General features: G+C 36.6%; 1 protein-coding gene across 8 annotated transcripts in view; it reads left to right on the top strand.

Annotated features, from left to right (window-relative positions):
* The window catches only part of OCIAD1 (OCIA domain containing 1), a 30,972-nt gene extending 14,726 nt beyond the window's left edge, over nt 1-16,246 (top strand). For 5 of the 8 annotated variants that reach the window (XM_043513866.1, XM_038400827.2, XM_038400831.2 and 2 more), the window contains 4 exons: nt 2,179-2,308; nt 6,364-6,569; nt 12,080-12,232; nt 16,068-16,246. In XM_043513866.1, the coding sequence (XP_043369801.1) occupies nt 2,179-2,308; nt 6,364-6,569; nt 12,080-12,232; nt 16,068-16,105 (527 nt within the window). In that variant the 3' untranslated portion in view covers nt 16,106-16,246. The remainder of the gene's footprint in view (nt 1-2,178; nt 2,309-6,363; nt 6,570-12,079; nt 12,233-16,067) is intronic. The other 3 variants (XM_038400828.2, XM_043513867.1, XM_043513868.1) reach the window with 2 other exon arrangements.
* The last annotated feature ends 1,821 nt before the right edge of the window (nt 16,247-18,067 follow it).

The raw sequence follows: 18,067 nt of genomic DNA, 5'->3' as shown, positions 1-18,067 counted from the left end.
ACCTCATGTAACCAGACTATCCAGATCACTCTATGACTGCCCTTTATTCCTCCTTATTTACCATTCCTCCAATCTTTGTGTAATCTGCAAATTTTATCAGCAGTGATTTTATATTTACTTGCAGATCATTGATGAAAATTTTGAATAAATCTGGCTCCTAAGATCTGTTCCCTCAGGAACACCACTAGAAATATCCCATTCTGTGATGATTCCCCACTGACCACTATTTTTGAGATCTGTCAGTTAGCCAGTTCTTAACTGATGTAATGTGTTCTTTATTGATGCTGTATAGTGCTTCGGATATTGCCTAGTACTAAAGCAAACGTTTTATTCAAGTACAAGTATATTCCATCTAAGCATATCTTTGTCAATCAAACTTGTAATCTCATTTAAAAAATGAAATCCAATTTGTTTGATAAGATCAATTGTCCATAAAATACTGTTGATTGGCATTACTTTTATTGCTAACCTTTAATTATGTATTAATTGAATCCTGTATCACCTTTTGCATTATTTTGCGCCCCATCCCTGATCCCCTTCCTGCCCTCTGAACCCTTCGGTCCCAGCCCAGAGCACCCTCCTACATCCCAAACTCCTCATCCCCAGAGCCTGCACCCCCAGCCCAGAGCCCCTTCCCGTACCCTGAACTCCTCATTTCGGGCCCCACCCCGGAGCCCACACACCCAACCAGAGCCCTCACTCCTTTCCGTACCCCAACCCCAGTGTTGTGAGCATTTATGGCCTGCCATACAATTTCTATTCCCAGATGTGGCCCTTGGGCCAAAAAGTTTGCTCGCCTCTGGAATGAGCATATTTGGTGGTGGTCTTAGGCATGCCCAAAAGAGCCTTCTGAACATCAGTAGAGGAGTGAAAAAACCTGTAATTATTTTAAAAGAATTTTTAATCAATACAGGGCATATTATTTAAAGGATGCTCTATGAAAAACTGATTTTTTTAAGTCAATTTAAAAATAACGTAAGTTGTGTCCCTTTAATATATTGAGAGCTGTTTTGGAGGGTCACTTGTAATATATATTGAAATATGAAAATGTGTCTTATTTTGTTACTGTTCTTAAAATTCAAGTCAGGTAATGAAAAATAAAGGCTCTGATGTTAACCAACTTCATCCATGTTCCACATAGATTGTATTTTATCATATACGCTTAAAATTGATATTCAACACATTTAAAAAGTGGGCAAGGGATAAAAAGAAATTTAGGTTTTTATTTATGGATTTTGAGTGTTAAATGTTAATAACTTTGTATATATTCTGATTTACCTAATTTTCTTTTAAAAAGGGTTATGGAGAAAGAAATATAAATGGATATTCTTGACTATATATGAAGTGCTTGAAGAAACAGTTCCTTAAGAAACACTGATTTAGCTAGGCAAGTTACTGGGTCATTGATGTAAGACTTTCCCTTTAATAAACCATAAACCTTTATTAAAAAAAAAAAAGCATTAAATGAAGTGACTAGACAGACACCTTCTCTGCCTTAATGACTTATTGCCAGTCAGATTCTTTTATTAAATTCAAAAAGTGACATTCTTGACCTGTGAAGTAGACCTGTTCACAACTTGAAATTACTTTTCTGTGAGATTTTGTTCCAATGTGGAACAATTTTATTATTTTTTTTAATTTTAGAATTTTCTACAAATTCCAGATTTCCTATTGAGAGTCTAAATTTTGTTTTGAAAAATAGTTTGTTTCTACATATTCTGAATGAAATTGATGAGGCTTTCTGAGCTGCTCAGCTGGAAACCTTAAAGCCCTAACTCTAGTCAGTTTCCAGGGCTGCCAGGCCTACTGTTGTGCAACAGAGAACCCAAAGTGTTGAGAACCCTAGCTTGAGACCCTTGGGAGTCTTGATCCAGAGATCTTTATGATTGTCATCCTTCTCTCCTCTCAACTGCCACATCTGATGGCTGCCTGCTTGTCTCAGGCACTTCATTATGACTTTGTTCAGCTGTCACCTTACTCTTTTAGTACCTTCTCTGGACAGGAGTACCAAAGAAATATTAAAGATGCTGCCTTTTTTGTTCTTTAAATCAAAACTGAAGACTAACTTATTTTCATTTGATACTATGGCACTGTGTATTACATTTTTAAATGACTCTACTTTTATTGTAAAGTGTATTGACAGAGTTTGTGAGAGTTGCTCTTTTCTTTACATATAAGTTGCCGGTATATGTGGATATATTGCTGGAAAGATTTCTTACATGTCAGCGTGCCAGGAGAAATTTAAGAGACTGGAGAATTCCCCGATAGGAGAAAGTATACGACAAGGGCGCAGACCTCTTCCACATGAGTAAGCCTTCAATTCTTTCACTTTCTTTAAGTTCTTAATTTTTTTTTTCCTTGTAAGAAGTTCATAGAAAGATCAAGGCTGCATTTGCAACTTGCAGTGATTTTGAGAGCTGAATTTTTCCTTCCCTTCCAGCAACTTGTTACCTCCAGGAAACTCATTCATTATGAATTCACAAAGCAGCGGCATCAACTGAAAATTATAGTTTGAGCTCTGTTATGTACAACTGAGTATTTTGTCGAGTCAAGCAAAGAGTGCTTTTGTAAGCAAAAATGTACTAGAGTGTACACTAAGACTTTGGTATCCTGTGGGATTTACTCATAATGATGTGACCTTACACAAGTTTTCTCTTGATGGTTTAGAAGACAACTGAAATAAAATAGCTTCACCTGTTGGAAATTTTCCAGTAGTTTAGTTTGACTGAGGGTGAAATAGAAAGAGGGTGGAAATAATAATAAAAGGAAAGAGATCAGTAAGCAATATTAGCTAAGGAAGTTGTATGGTGGACAAACTTATTACTTTCCTTTGTTCACAACTTTAAAATCTATAATAGTGAAGAAGCATGACACCATTATGCTCTATTTGTGAAAAACTCAAGTTTTTTTAAAATATTTCCTGTTTTGTTTCAGAAATGTTTTCCCACTTGATATAGTTTTTAATAACATTAGTTTTGTAATCTCTGACCTATATAAATCTTTATATAATTCGCTGCTCAGAAAATGTTGTTTGGATAGCAGTGAGCAGTAGTCTAGTTTATGTAATGGTTACTGTTACATAGACAGACATACTTTTTAAAACCTTTTAACAAGGACTTGATTGATCTCTTAACTGCTTTCCAAACTAGGATTTTTAAAAGGTTTGTGTACTGAATGTTTTTATACTGAAAGGTTTGAACTTACTGCACTGAATTCAATTATATTGGATAACATCACCCTAAATACTTAGTTCCCTTTAAACTCCATGTTCTAATCTCAGTTGATTTGGGAGTGATCATGCAAAACTAAATCTTTTACAAGTAAGAAATTGTAGTGGCTCATATCTTTGTCAAGAGTGGGTGAAGAATTGAAACTGTAAAAACTTGTTTAAACAAAAGATTTAGGTGTCTTGATAATGTGGTAGGTTAATAGTCCATCCTTTTGCTTCCATAAAATGGGTTTAAATTATTTTAGGTTATGAATGAGAATGTTGTGGTTCTGTCTGGTAAACTGTAATTAGCAGTAAAATTTGTCCAAACTGCAATATTGTCCACATACACTGCTCTGCATTGAAGCCAGTGATATCAATCATTTCACTTTCATGCGAACTAAATTCATACCAAACAAATGGCTTTAAAACATTTTGGTTTGCAATTAGCAAGACCTAGGCAAGTAAAGGATCTTTGTTTCTTTAAAATTGTCCTTTATATGCCACTGTAAACTCATAAATGAGGCAAGACGGGTGCAACCACCTCTGGGCATAGAATGCATTGTAAAGGGGGAAAGAACAAGATAATTCAAGATATTGCCAATGTGGAACCGAACAGGATAGAACTGATGAGAAATTATATCAAGTAAAAATTACACAAAGAACCACCAGAATCCAGAGAGAACAAATGCACAACAAGCATTCATTAATCTGTTTGAGATGGGCAGAACAAGCAGATATAGCTGATGTATTTAAAAAAAAAAAAAGAGAGAAGAATACATAATGAGTTTATACAGATGGCTTACTTTATTAAAAATCACTTTCAGAGAAGACAGGAACCAACAAAGCTACCTTTATTTGAAAATTTTACACAAATTTTAGCAGTCATGATTCTTTAGAATCTTGACTGTTTTTAAACGACAAACAGCATAAAGCTGTTAAGTGCAGAATGTAAATGTGAAATAACAGCAAAAGAATGGGATGAGAAAATACAGATAACTGTTGTCCCTAATACTAACAAAATAGTAAGTTCAGTATTATTTAGTTTACAGAATGAATGTTTCTCCATTTCTGTATAACAAAATACATAATGTTGCCCTAGATAGCTGTATGAAATGCAAATAGCCAGGCCCTCTTTCATGCACATAAAATGTGACTGCTGGAAGGTAAAACAAAAAACATCCTTTTGGAAAACCGTCCTGAAGAAAATAATAATAAAACTAGAGAGAGAATTTGAACAGGACTTAGACTTTGGGAGTTGAGATGTTTGTAAAGATTCACCTTGGGAATAACAAAGCTACTCCTATTTTTGCTGTTTAGAGGGAAAAAAAAAAATAAAGCAATCTTAAATTTGTTGTTCCAGGCAATACTTCCTATTGTAGATCATTGAAAAAAATTAATAGAATATCTTATAATGGAAGACTTCTCAAAATTTGTGAGACAATGCCAACCAAATTCACAAAAATGGATTAAAGTAATAATATACCTTGCACAGAAAAAAATACAATAGAAACACTGAAATCATTGAGATGCTTTGATGTAGGGTATGTCTAAGCATCAAGCTGGAGGAGTAATTCCCAGTGTGAGGAGACATACTCATGCTGGCTCTCATCAAGCTCTAGAGCACTAAAAATAGATCATAGCCAGGGCAGCACAAGGGGGCGGGGTGGGGGGGAGGTGGTGCGAGCTGGCTGCCTTCAGTAAATTCCTAGCATCTGATGGGCATGCACTCAGCAGCTATCCCCTTTTGCTTCTCACACTGCCTTGCCTACATTCTATTAGTGTGCTAACTCAAGTATATCTCCTCAAACTGGGAATCCCACTCGCAGCTTGAAGTGTAGACTTACCTATAAATATGGTAATCTTATACCTATAGGACAGTCAAGAAAAATATATACACAGGATAACTGAATTACATCCCCGCCACCTTTTGCTTTCCTTTTTCTATTCTCCTGAGACTCTTCCATGCCCCCTCATAAAACGTTCAGATTCCCTTCTACCCCTCACCCCCAAAAGTGAATATGAATGCTTAAATGCATATATACATGCCATGTTAAGATGGTGTTTTAAATAATTGTTGCGGGAAAAGTTAAAATAACAATATATGGTCAATATAAAAGATGTTGCTTTATATTGTTAATTCTGTAATAAGATATATTTACCTATATGTGTAAAGACAATGTAACTGTAATGTCTTATTGTAAATGATCCAAAAAATGAATAAATAAAATCTCCTTTTCTTCCCCCTCCTCCAAAAAAAGTAAGAGATGGGCAGCTGAGTAAATAATTCAGTAGTGAACAAGGCCATTAGAAGTATGGGCTTAAATCCTTCGCTATTCAGAAAAGCATGTAAGCATATACTTAAAATTAAAGCATGTGCTTAAGTGCTGTGCTGAATCAGGCCTAAATAACTACAATACACAATTTTTTTTGCATGTAACCAATTGATGTCATCTTTTAAAAAAAATTGTTTCTAATCATCATTCTCCCTGTTAATTTTGTGCCGGAAAACTAATTCAGCAAATCCATATAGGAGGGAGGAACATAAGTCTTCTGTTTCCTCAAGATAATTCTTTTGTCCCCAGGATAGCTACTGTGACTTTTTTTTGGTATTGATAAGTCATAGCAGCGTCTAATGAAGGGTTTTAAGTTGCATCTTGGCTTCTCAAACCATACTTCTTCCCCCAAACTTTCAAAAATAGCAGGTACTGCTAGATTCTTATGCCACCACTAGCTCATGCAGGCACACCCTGTTCTATTTGTGTCTGATGTGTTCTGTCTGTGTCTGAACTGTCTTTGGGGGGTAAGGGTTGTGTCTTACAGTATTTATCTTGTAAAGTTCCAAGCTCATGGCTGGTACTCTGTCTATATTCTGTATTTTTTTTTTTTTTTCCCAGATAGGACTCAAGTTTCTCATGTACGCTCCTTTTTTTAAAGTGTATATGTGTTAAGGAGGGGGATATATATAGATCTTTTTTGGACAGTGTAAGCAGAATCAATTACCTTTTTCTTTTAAAATCTGTTAATACTTAGTTTTAAAAAATAAATTGTGTTAAAACGTTTAATCAAGGAAATTTTATTCCTCAACCCATTGTGTATCACGTGCTTTAATTAAATATTTCCAATCTGAATATCCAATTGTGGTGTTTTTCCAGATATGCTGCTCAAAAATCAGAGTTTGCAAATTTGCCTTCTCAGTCACCTTTTGGATCTTCTCCAGCAGCTGAAGCCCCACTTTCTTCCAGCTATTCACATGAATATAGTTCAACAAATCAGTCCGGCTCTAATTATGAACCAATTCCATTCAGTTCTTCTCTGAATGAATCCTCTCCTACTGGAGTTACTGAACATAATGCCCCAGGTATGGCTTGTCTTAATAAAGTTTATAACTTCATAGTACATTAATTCTTGTCTCTGTCTTGGATGTCTTTTGTCTTCAGAGGTGAGAAGAATGTGAAAGTAAAGCTTCTTTTGTCATGATGATAAATATGGTATATCCCCTTAATTTGCTTGGATGTATACATTCTGTATATTCAAATTGCCTTGTTTCAGCACCTGTACAAATATACAGTATTTTGTAGATTGCAGTGGTTTTTGATACAGAAATGTGTTGAAGTTCCAAAAAGAAAAGTATGTTGACACAAAGCACATCGATCTACAGTATGTTTCTGTTTTAACATTTGTCTTTTTAAAACCAACTTAATTTCTATATTTTTTTAAAAAGATAACTGCAAGTAAAAATTTTAATTTGCAAAGTCCGCTCTGTTTGGAAAGTTAAATATACCTATATCTCCCACGTGAAGTTTGATTCCCCACAGATTTTCTTTTAATCTTTGCAACTGAACAAAATGTCCAGGGACAACAGGAACATAGGTGGGGGAGTTTCTCCTTTTTATAGATATCAAAAATTTGATTTATATATTTATATATGCAGCTATCTCTGATTTAGCTCTAGTCAATTTTTGTTTAAATTTTGACACTTCTTTATGGTGGAAGGAGAATTATCCTGTTCCATTTCTCTAATAATTTAACCTTCATGGATTTAATCATTGCATATGTATTGGTCATTTAAATTTGAAACCTATATATAAATGAAGCTTTTAAAGTTGATATATTACTAACATCTGTAATGGGAATCAGTGATAGGAGGAATGATTCAGCCATTTAAATCCATCTAAAATCTTGACCAAGCCATAGCTTCTTCTGTTTCCTACTAGCCTTTCTGGCCTATTGCCTTGTTGTTAGTGATATTATCTTAACTGTATAATGTCTTAATCCCATGCCAATGAAACAAGGTTTTTAAAATGTGATAGGTTTGTGTTTTTAACTTTTCAGAATCTGAATATAGGGTTCTATTTTCTCCTGCAACAACTGAGGACATCACTGAGCCTAAAATTTCCTGCATCCTTCATGCTGCTTTAGGTGTTAATGATGTCCTGGACTGTTGCAGGGGAAACACAAAATCGTGAACTCAGGTCTTGGATGGTACCTAAAGAAATATGATGATTTTCTCTGTGTGTGTGTGTGTGTGTGTGTGTGTGTGTGTGTGTGTATGTATATGTGTGTGTGTGTATATATATATAATTTTAATGTACTTTAGATTTTTAAATTTAATTTTTTTATGAAAAATCTTTTCATTATTTGACTCTAAAAGCCCCTTCACACAACTAATTTTTGATAAGAGATTTATGGGCTGACATTTTAAACACATTGATAATCTTTATGGCTCCTTACACTGAAGCACTTGAAAACTGCAATTTTAACAGAATCCAGGAGTTGCTCTCTCCATGTGTGCTGAATTTATACAATAATTGATAATATATGAAAGGGAAAAAAAATCCAAAATAAAGTATAGAAATGATATTCAGAGGAGGAAATGTGTGCAGAAATAAATGCTTGTAGAAGTGAACTTGGAGCTGGCAATGTACACATATTAACATTATGCACAGGTTGATTTTGATTTTTAATTGTTTTTAATTAACTGGGTTTATAAAACGGGACAGTAAGGAATAGCATGAAAGAATAATAAATAAATATGTAATTAATCCAATATGGAGTTTTTCCAAATAGAGTTATCCCAATAAGTCTAAGAAACAACCCACCTATTGATAACAGCAGCATTTTAATGTATAAAACAACATATTGTATCAAAAATCCTGATAACCATTACCATTTAATGCAGACTGAGGGTTTCTCCAGAAACTATTGCCTTTAATATACAGATAAACTGATATCTTGCTCTATTGGAGGACCTGCTGTACATGCTTTTGCTATTTCTGGAAGGACCGCAAGCCTGTATGGAAATCATAAACTTATCTGGATTTCTGAAAAGTCTAATTTATAAACTAAAATTTATTCCAAAATTATTTAGTTTTGTTATGCTTATGTCAGATGACCAAAACTTTCTTATCCACCAAATGTTAAACAGCTTAAATCTCTTTCTGGTAATTTAGCAATATCAGAATGAGAAAACATAAATTAGTTAGTATCTTCCAGTACTCGCGTGTGCACAGAGACTGACAGTTTGTCTATCTCAAGCATAAATAAGAAAAAATAATGAAGTAAGCTCAAAAATCAATCTTGATCTTTTTTTAAAAAAAAAAAAAGTAAAACTCTTGTTTATCTCTATTTCTGTTTGTGATCTGATTTATAAATTTATCTACTTTCTTGGGATTTACAAAGCTGACCATCAAATTTGTTTGAGCATAAGCTTTCGTGAGCTACAGCTCACTTGATCGGATGCATTGAAGTGAGCTGTAGTTCACGAAAGCTTATGCTCAAATAAATTTTAGTCTCTAAGGTGCCCCAAGTACTCCTTTTCTTTTTTGCGAATACAGACTAACATGGCTCCTACTCTGAAAGCTGACCATGTGTCATTCAAAATTAATAGTTCAGCCAAAAAAACTGGAAGAACAAAAAGAAAATGTATTCAGGCCCTAAAAGAGTCATCACACCCTGAAATAGCGTTATCCCCTTTCCCTTATTAATTGTAACTCTTAGTTCCATATATGTTGATCATTCACATAGTTGCGGCCACCCATGATAGTGTTTACTGCTCTGTTTCTTGGATGGGAGAAATCTTGCAGATTATAACATCATTAATGGTGTATACCAAGATCAACAGTTTGTCACTTTGTCTAGACATCTTCCTCCTCCTCTGAGGTCATGAGTTGAAATCCTGGCCCAATTGAAGTCAATAGGAGTTTGCGATTGAAGTCAGTGGAGCCAGAATTTGACCCAAGGAATAAGTGAGCCCAAGCATTTGAATTAACTCCATATGAAATTTGAGTCTTATTTCACAGAGTTCAACCTATTTATCATTTTTTTTATTTGTTAGATAATCTCTGTAATAATTAAATGGAGGTACTTCACTAGCCAACCTAGTAAAGTGACTCTAATAGTTGTAGAACAACTGAAGATGTAAAACCGCTCAAATTTCTGGTTCTTCCACACCTCTCTCCCCCCCCCCCCAAAGATGCATCTGATTTTCTGTTCACCAAAGGTTTCGTTTATTAATCACCGCTATATATTATTTGAAATGCTCTGTCAGTAGTAGTAGCACAAAATCATGGTGCTTAAATAGACAAATATGTTATTTCCTAAACATGACTGGACTAGACATTCTTACTTTTATTCAGGGTCCCTCAAAGATATGACATTTTTAATAGTATTGGGGGATGATTAGGCTTTTTCTTGGATAAAATAAGAAAAAGAAAACCTTTCTCCATCCTAAGAGGAATAACATTTTTGACAGATGTAAAATGCGGGGGATGAATGAAATCAAACCCACAAGCCTAATAGTGCTTAGATGCCATGGAGTTTGGGCACTTTATAAATACCTAGGTGGCTGATCCATAACCTTCTTTTCTCTTCAGACCAGTCTGATTTTTCCCTTCTGCAAAGTCTTCATTTTTATTAAAAAAAAAAAAAAAAGTTTCACTGTCCTTGGAGTGCACAGAATTCTCTTCTCTATTCTTTAGAGTCTGAAAATATGGAAAACTCTTGCTTTGGGTTGCGCTATCTGCTCAGACTATCTGCTGTCAATCATGATCTAGGTGAACTGGTATCTGCTTGAAAAGCTGTTCGTGGCAGTGCTATACATAGAAATTCTGCTTTATGTTCTTATTTGTTGGTTTCAGAGTAGCAGCCATGTTAGTTTGTATTCGCAAAAAGAAAAGGAGTACTTGTGGCACCTTAGAGACTAACATTTATTTGAGCATAAGCTTTTTGTGAGCTACAGCTCACTTCATCGGATGCATTCGGTGGAAAATACAGTGGGGAGATTTACACTTTTTTACACACACACCATGAAACAATGGGTTTTATCATACACACTGTAAGGAGAGTGATCACTTAAGGTGAGCTATTACCAGCAAGAGGGTGGGGGGCAGGAACCTTTTGTAGTGATAATCAAGGTGGGCCATTTCCAGAAGTTGACAAGAACGTCTGAGGAACAGTGGGGGGTGGGGCAATAAACATGAGGAAATAGTTTTACTTTGTGTAATGACCCATCCACTCCCAGTTTCTATTCAAGCCTAAGTTAATTGTATCCAGTTTGCAAATTAATTCCAATTCAGGAATCTCTCATTGGAGTCTGTTTTTGAAGTTTTTTTGTTGAAGAATTGCAACTTTTAGGTCTGTAATCGAGTGACCAGAGAGATTGAAGTGTTCTCCAACTGGTTTTTGAATGTTATAATTCTTGATGTCTGATTTGTGTCCATTTATTCTTTTACATAGACTGTCCAGTTTGACCAATGTACATGGCAGAGGGGCTTTGCTGGCACATGATGGCATATATCACATTGGTAGATGTGCAGGTGAATGAGCCTCTCATAGTGTGGCTGATGTGATTAGGCCCTATGATGGTGTCCCCTGAATAGATATGTGGACAGCGTTGGCAACGGGCTTTGTTGCAAGGATAGGTTCCTGGGTTAGTGGTTCTGTTGTGTGGTGTGTGGTTGCTGGTGAGTATTTGCTTCAGGTTGGAGGGCTGTCTGTAAGCAAGGACTGGCCTGTCTCCCAAGATCTGTGACAGTGATGGGTCGTCCTTCAGGATAGGTTGTAGATCCTTGATGGATGCGTTGGAGAGGTTTTAGTTGGGGGCTGAAGGTGATGGCTAGTGGCATTCTGTTGTTTTCTTTGTCGGGCCTGTCTTGTAGTAGGTGACTTCTGGGTACTCTTCTGGCTCTGTCAATCTGTTTATTCACTTCAGCAGGTGGGTATTGTAGTTGTAAGAATGCTTGAAAGAGATTTTGTAGGTGTTTGTCTCTGTCTGAAGTGTTGGAGCAAATGCAGTTGTATCATAGAGCTTGGCTGTAGACAGTGGATCATGTGGTGTGGTCTGGATGAAAGCTGGAGCCTGGGTCACCGGCTGGTAATAGTTCATCTTAAGTGATCACTCTCCTTACAGTGTGTATGGTAACACCCATTGTTTCATGTTCTCTATGTATATAAATCTCCCCCACTGTATTTTCCACTGCATGCATCCAATGAAGTGAGCTGTAGCTCACAAAAGCTTATGCTCAAATAAATTTGTTTGTCTCTAAGGTGCCACAAGTACTCCTGTTTTTATTTGTGTGTCACTACTCAGTTTTCTCAGCTCACAACTACTTCATAACATTGGTGGCATCTGAGAATAAAATGAAAATTTTCAGGGAGGGATCTTTCTGAATGTATAGAGTGCTTTTACAATACTTTTAAAAAACTGAATTGCAATTTAGGATTGTGGCAGTAATGTGTCCCATTTCAGTCTCAATTGAGCTACAATTGATTGGCATGCTAAAAAAATGTTTGGTTAATTGCAGCTGTAATCGAGTGTAGTTGGGTGTTGCTAAATCTTCTCATTGCGCATATATATATTTTTTTTAAAAGAACCTGTTCCATTCCTAGAAGAAAGTCCTAAAAGAAAAAGTGTCTCATATGAGGAGTTAAGGAATAGAAACAGAGAGACATATGAAGTAACGGTAACACAAAAGGCAGAGACTCCAGTCAAGTCTTCACAGGAGAGACCATTTGAAAAAGAAGGTAATTTGATGCTGAATTGCTGCAGTACGTAGTGAACATGGATGCCAAAGTAGTGTTGAAAAGGGTTAGAGTCTTATGTTTTCCTTTAAGAAATCCCTAAAGGATAAACAAACAGTGTCTTGAGGGGCAAATGACTGAATTGTGTTTCTGACTTAGCTCACATTTGAATCGATTTCCTTTCTATGTATGGCTTATGTTCAGCATATTATATAGTTTCATATTTCAAATTACTACTCGTGTTGGAAAAAAAACATTGAAGTTTCAGTAGAAGATTATAATGACTGTACTAGAATGATCAGGTTATCCATTTAGAGACAAATTGTGAAAAGCTTGATTAGTGCTTGACTGCCTAGGCTGTTAGGCGTATGGCTACGCAGCAAAGAAAACCTGCAGCTGACCTGTGCCAGCTGAATTAGGTTTGCAGGGCTTGGGCTGTGGGGCTGTTTCATTGCTGTGTAGACTTCAGGGCCTGGGGCTGTAGGATCCTGAGCGGTGGGAGGGTCCATGAGTCCAGCAGTCTACACAGCAATGAAACAGCCCTGCAGTCTGAGCCCCACGAGCCTAAGTCAGCAGGCATTGGCCAGCCATGGGTGTCTAGTTGCTGTATAGACATATCCAAAGAAATAATTTACTGCATCACAGCTCTTTAGCAAAGGGTTCGAGAACTAAGGTTTCTGAGTTTTTTTTTTTAGCCCTTGAAAGGGTGTATGTTAAGTTAGCATTCTCTCAAAACAGATCACATACCTATTTTTTAAAACTTATTTTATGAATTTGGGGATTTCTGTAGTGTAGAATTTTGAGGGACGTGTCATTGTTTGCAGATGTTTACTGTTCTACGTTAAAATTTAAAGGAAGGAACTAGTACTTGGCACCAATGTTGAGATTTTTGTTTTCGCGCTGGAAAACAGAACTTTAGACAGTAAAGAATGAAGTGACCTTCAAAATGAAATGCCATTCAATCAGTATAAAGCTATCTTTGGGAACCACATTTCTTATTTTGAATAAAAAAATTAGTTTGTTTAATGTACTGCAGGATCTGTCACTTTGAATCTTCAGGCATTATATTCAGGCCCCCACATACTCTGCATCACAATGGGACCAAATTCTGCAGCAGCAACCCTTTAATTTTGTGGCAATGTTAATTTATTCTGTCGCTGTGAAATAGTCTACATTTCTACACTGCCCACCCGCATACAAACATGCAGTTTTAGCCCATAGCTGAAAATATCAATTGACATAAAATTCTTGGGTGAACATTTGAAACAATGGTTATTTTCAAAGCTGTAGAGCAAATGTAGCTGCAGGCTGGCCCTAGCAGGGCAAGGAGATAAAATATTGAGCATCCGCCTGGATCAAAATGATTAATTTTGTGGCAGACACTCTGAATTACATGAATTCTTAGGAAAAATGCCAACTCCCATGTCTGTGGAATTCATGATGCCATGATTAAGATGAATGAGGAAGTTCACACCTCTTAGCTATTGTTCCAGGCTATCTGTAGATTCAGGCAACTGACATTTCATCTGTGGGCATAGTTTCCTATTCAAGGTTTTCTCCACAACCACAGAGACTAGAACCATATTTTCTTTAAATGAAAGCTCAAGTTCTGGAGTAGCACTTTTGTGGCAAGGAGTAAACTCCACAGCAAAGTCTATGGCTATGGGATTGCAGAATACAAAGGTTCACAATTTTATTTATACTTTTTAATTTAGGATTTTTTTCACTATGGAACAATGTTTAAACATAACATAGGATCACAATAGATGGAATGTTATGTTACTTAGCATCAGCTTTTGAAAATGGAACATGAGTAGTTCACTGAGCTTTCTACAAATAACTTGTAAATGTGGTTGCTTGCACTGTTTAGGAAAGTGGAGTAAAAGCAAAACTAAAATAAATGTAAATAGTTGCTGGATAATAAATGACACAGAAGTGCATGAAAGTCTGAAATTAATTTCAGGGAACTTACTGATGTCACTAATGGAGATGGTTCAATAGCAGAGCTCAGTGATTTTTCAGCCTGTTTGTTTACTATTTTTCTTTTGAAATGTTAGCTTTATAATAATGAGTAAGAACAGGAACTAAAATTTAGAGTTTGCCTGCTTTGGGTTTAACCTCTGTGCTCTTAGTGTGCCTGCATAATTCCTGCTAAATTGCTGAGGAGTGGATGCTCTTCAGCAGCAGTCAAATGATGATAAGCACTGGGGGCTCCCTTACAGCAGTTTTTTGGGGATGGGAGCAGAAATCTGCACAAATCATCAAAATTGAAACTATATTGGGAGGGTAGGAGGAACATCTGCAACACCCTTCTCCTGTCCATGCCATCCTCAGACACCTCCAGTAGAGTCCTTTATCACTCTGTGCACCCACACATAACCCTGAGGCAAGCCCCAGTGCCCACAAGAGCCTTTTTCCCTGGAGATGCATCTCCTTTTTTCTGGACTTTATGTAAGAAGAGTGCACTGGTTTAACTAAAAGTGCAGTTGTAAACTGATAGGGTTAAACCAGTGCAAAGAGCTCTGTGGAACCTCTTCCTTTGGTTTTAAGCCATACATATTTCAGTTTAGCTTGTCAATTAGAAATCAACTTAAGCTGAACTGAAATAAACCAGGTTTAAACTAAAATAAGAGTCCGCACAACATGCATGGATTTAACCAAATCCGTTTAAAATTGCACTTTTAAGATGGAGTCAGTGCAACTTCCTCATGTAGATGTGCCATCTGTCATTGTTGACAATACTACCATCCTCATAGTCACTTAAGCCCATTACTTGGGTATCATCTTTGAATCCACCCTCTCTCTAACCCCAAACATTCAGGCTGAAGCCAAAGCTTGTTTCTTCCTTCTGTGTAAGGTCCAGTTCTCCGTGTGCACCACATAAACTCTCATCCTGTCTTGTCTTCTCTGACCACCTCCTTTCTGGCCTCCTGATATTCCCCTCTCCTTTGGAATCTTTGGCTGGTCTGACCATATTGCGCTCTCTTACACACAATTCCTGACAGCCCAGATCCTCCTCCTGGCTCTCGCTTCTCTCATGCATTAAATTCAAGCTTCCCCTCCCTTTAAGGACCAGCACAACTCGGCACTTACAGTCTATCTTAGGTACTTGTATACTACTAATGGGGGCCTCACGATCATTAATGTACTTACCCTCTCAACACCCTTCTGAGGTTTAAAAGTACTGTTATCCTCATTTTACAAAGGGGGAACTGAGACACAGACCAAGTGACTGGTCCAAGATCCCACAAAACGTGGCAGAGCAGGGAACTCAGCTCTAAGAGTCATAACCACTGGTCCATCTTTCCTCTTTGTCTTTATATTCTTGTATCTTATTATAACCTAACTCTATATCCTGTTTGTCCATGTCTCTCCCAAACAAGCACCTTTTCATTTACTTCCACACTGCCCTCACTGGACTAATCTATAAAACCATTACCCTCCCCTCCTTCAAGTCTGTCTCCAAGACCCACTTCTACATTGTAGGCAGTTGCCAACTGTTAAAGGCAACTGTTGCCTGTTTCTTCCCATTGTTTGGTATACCCACTTGTTGCATCTTGTTTTAAATTAATTATAAACTCTGCGGGGTAGGGATTAATATAATTGGTCCCTAACCTGACTGGGGCCTTTGAATACTGCTATAATAAAAACTAATAATGCCATCTTTACCCTTTCCCTCATTTTAAAAATTACTAGACACACACTGAAGTGTAACTATCCTTAAACCTCACACTTCGAAAACACAACACATTCACCACAGTTTCAAAAGCACTATGTAAATTAAACTTATGTATTTAAACTATTTAGTTGCATGTGATATTCTTTTTCTTTTTTCTAGTTAAAGTAAACAAGTATGGAGATGCTTGGGAAGAGTGAGAACTGAATCTTTGCATGTACTGAAGGAAGTTATCTTCAATCAGCTAACTTCAGCTCCATCTGTGTTGGTCATGAATATCTGCACACTTCGGTGTATTCTGCCAAACTGAAATATGTTATAATAAAGACGACTAGATTTTATTTTTGACTTTCCAGAAGAGTGGAAAAATTATGGATTTTGGGCTTAATTGTGTAGCTTTGCACCATTGGGGAACTAGACTATTTATGAGAACAGTGATTTTGAACAGTTTGATACTGTTTAGAAATAATGAAAAAGGGATAGCTTGCACTAATTTTATAAATTTGTAGTGAGAGATAAGGCATTAGCATATGTAAACAAAATAAGCCAGATGTACTGGTGTTGAGAGGGGGAAAAAAACAATCTTTTCAGATTATTCAAGACTCCCATTAAAAGTCACTCAGTAAAACCTACCCTCATTATTATTTTTTTTTTTTCTGAAAGTAATGTGGCATAAAATCCCAGTGGTATTTACCCCCCATCTAATTAGTAAGGTATTAAAATAGATTTTCATTTCTCCCATATTTTTGGGACTTCAAAGTCAGATCTTAACAACCCGCAATAAATCTTTACGACTAAACAGTAAAAATAGGCAGTGCTGAGGAACTAGGTACCAGAGTAAATGTATACCTTTCATGCTCTTCAAACACATTTCAGAATAACATGCACATTTTTAGTGAGTTATTCTGACTCATCCACCACTGAGTAATTGTCCTGACAAGATCCAAGTTACCAGAAGCACAGAAAATGATTAAATGAAAGGAAAAGGAAACATTAAAAAAATCAGGTTTCAGAGTAGCAGCCATGTTAGTCTGTATTCGTAAAAAGAAAAGGAGTACTTGTGGCACCTTAGTCTCTAAGGTGCCACAAGTACTCCTTTTCTTTTTATTAAAATCAGTATTTAGGCATAGTGGGGTAAGTGTATTAGTCACTTTAATTTTGGTGACTTGGGTTCAAATTCTGGTCTGGATTGAAAAATAATGTTGTGGTCTTCTTCTTCTTCCCATGTTTGTACATGTCACAAAACCACCACAGTTTATCACTACTTTGTCTCTCGAGAAGAGCTCCCATTGAATAGAATATAGCATTAGTATTTCTATTCAGGACTGAGATACATTGGCAGAGCTGTTCTGACACATTTTCCTAGTATCTGCTTTATCTCCCACATATCTGGATCAAAACAGTGCCACCAGTCTCTTTCATGAACCCTAGAATCTCATCTTCAAGCTGTGACCTTCAGCTGCTCTACTTGTATTCTTAAGCCTGTCAGCACTGTCCCTGTCTGGTTTGGGGTCTTTGGTTAAAGGTGTGCTGAAACTGATCAATATCAACCCTAACTTCATGAGAGAGGAGAAGGAATTATTACCATCCAAGAAAAATGCTCTTGAGGGTCTCATTGATTCAATGGACCAACAGAGCAACATGGACAGAAAGATTCACCAGGGTGGTGCAGAGTAAGCTGAAATGACTATGAAAAATGAATGTAGAGAAGATGAGTTCTTAAAGAACCAAACCATGTTTAAGAACATCTGAATAACAGGTCTGTTTGCAGAGAAAGGAAACGCCAAACTACTTCGGAACTGTAAGTGGATGACTGGCATCAGGTTATCTTGAAGCTAACTGTAAAAAAAACAAAACAAAACCCAATTTATGTTGAGAGGTGGCTTTCAGGTCTGAAACGAGGTCCATGAAAGTACTAGAAGTCAGCAGGATTTGTACTGTTGTTGAATGATGGGGACATTTTAGAATACTGAAAGTGGTCAGATTTATCATGGGAGAAATGCATACAGAATTGTCTTGATTTCTCCTTGATGTACTCACCATACAAAAAAGGAGAGAATAAGGGCTTGTTTACACTACTGCGTGGGGTCGATCTAAGATACGCAACTTCAGTGACGTACTTAGATCTACTTACCGTGGTGACTTCACTGCAGTAACTCAAC

This window comes from Dermochelys coriacea, chromosome 4 (genome assembly GCF_009764565.3).
Source record: "Dermochelys coriacea isolate rDerCor1 chromosome 4, rDerCor1.pri.v4, whole genome shotgun sequence".
Lineage (NCBI taxonomy): Eukaryota > Metazoa > Chordata > Testudines > Dermochelyidae > Dermochelys > Dermochelys coriacea.
Note: the sequence above shows the minus strand (reverse complement) of the source record. Positions and strands in the feature narration are given on the sequence as shown.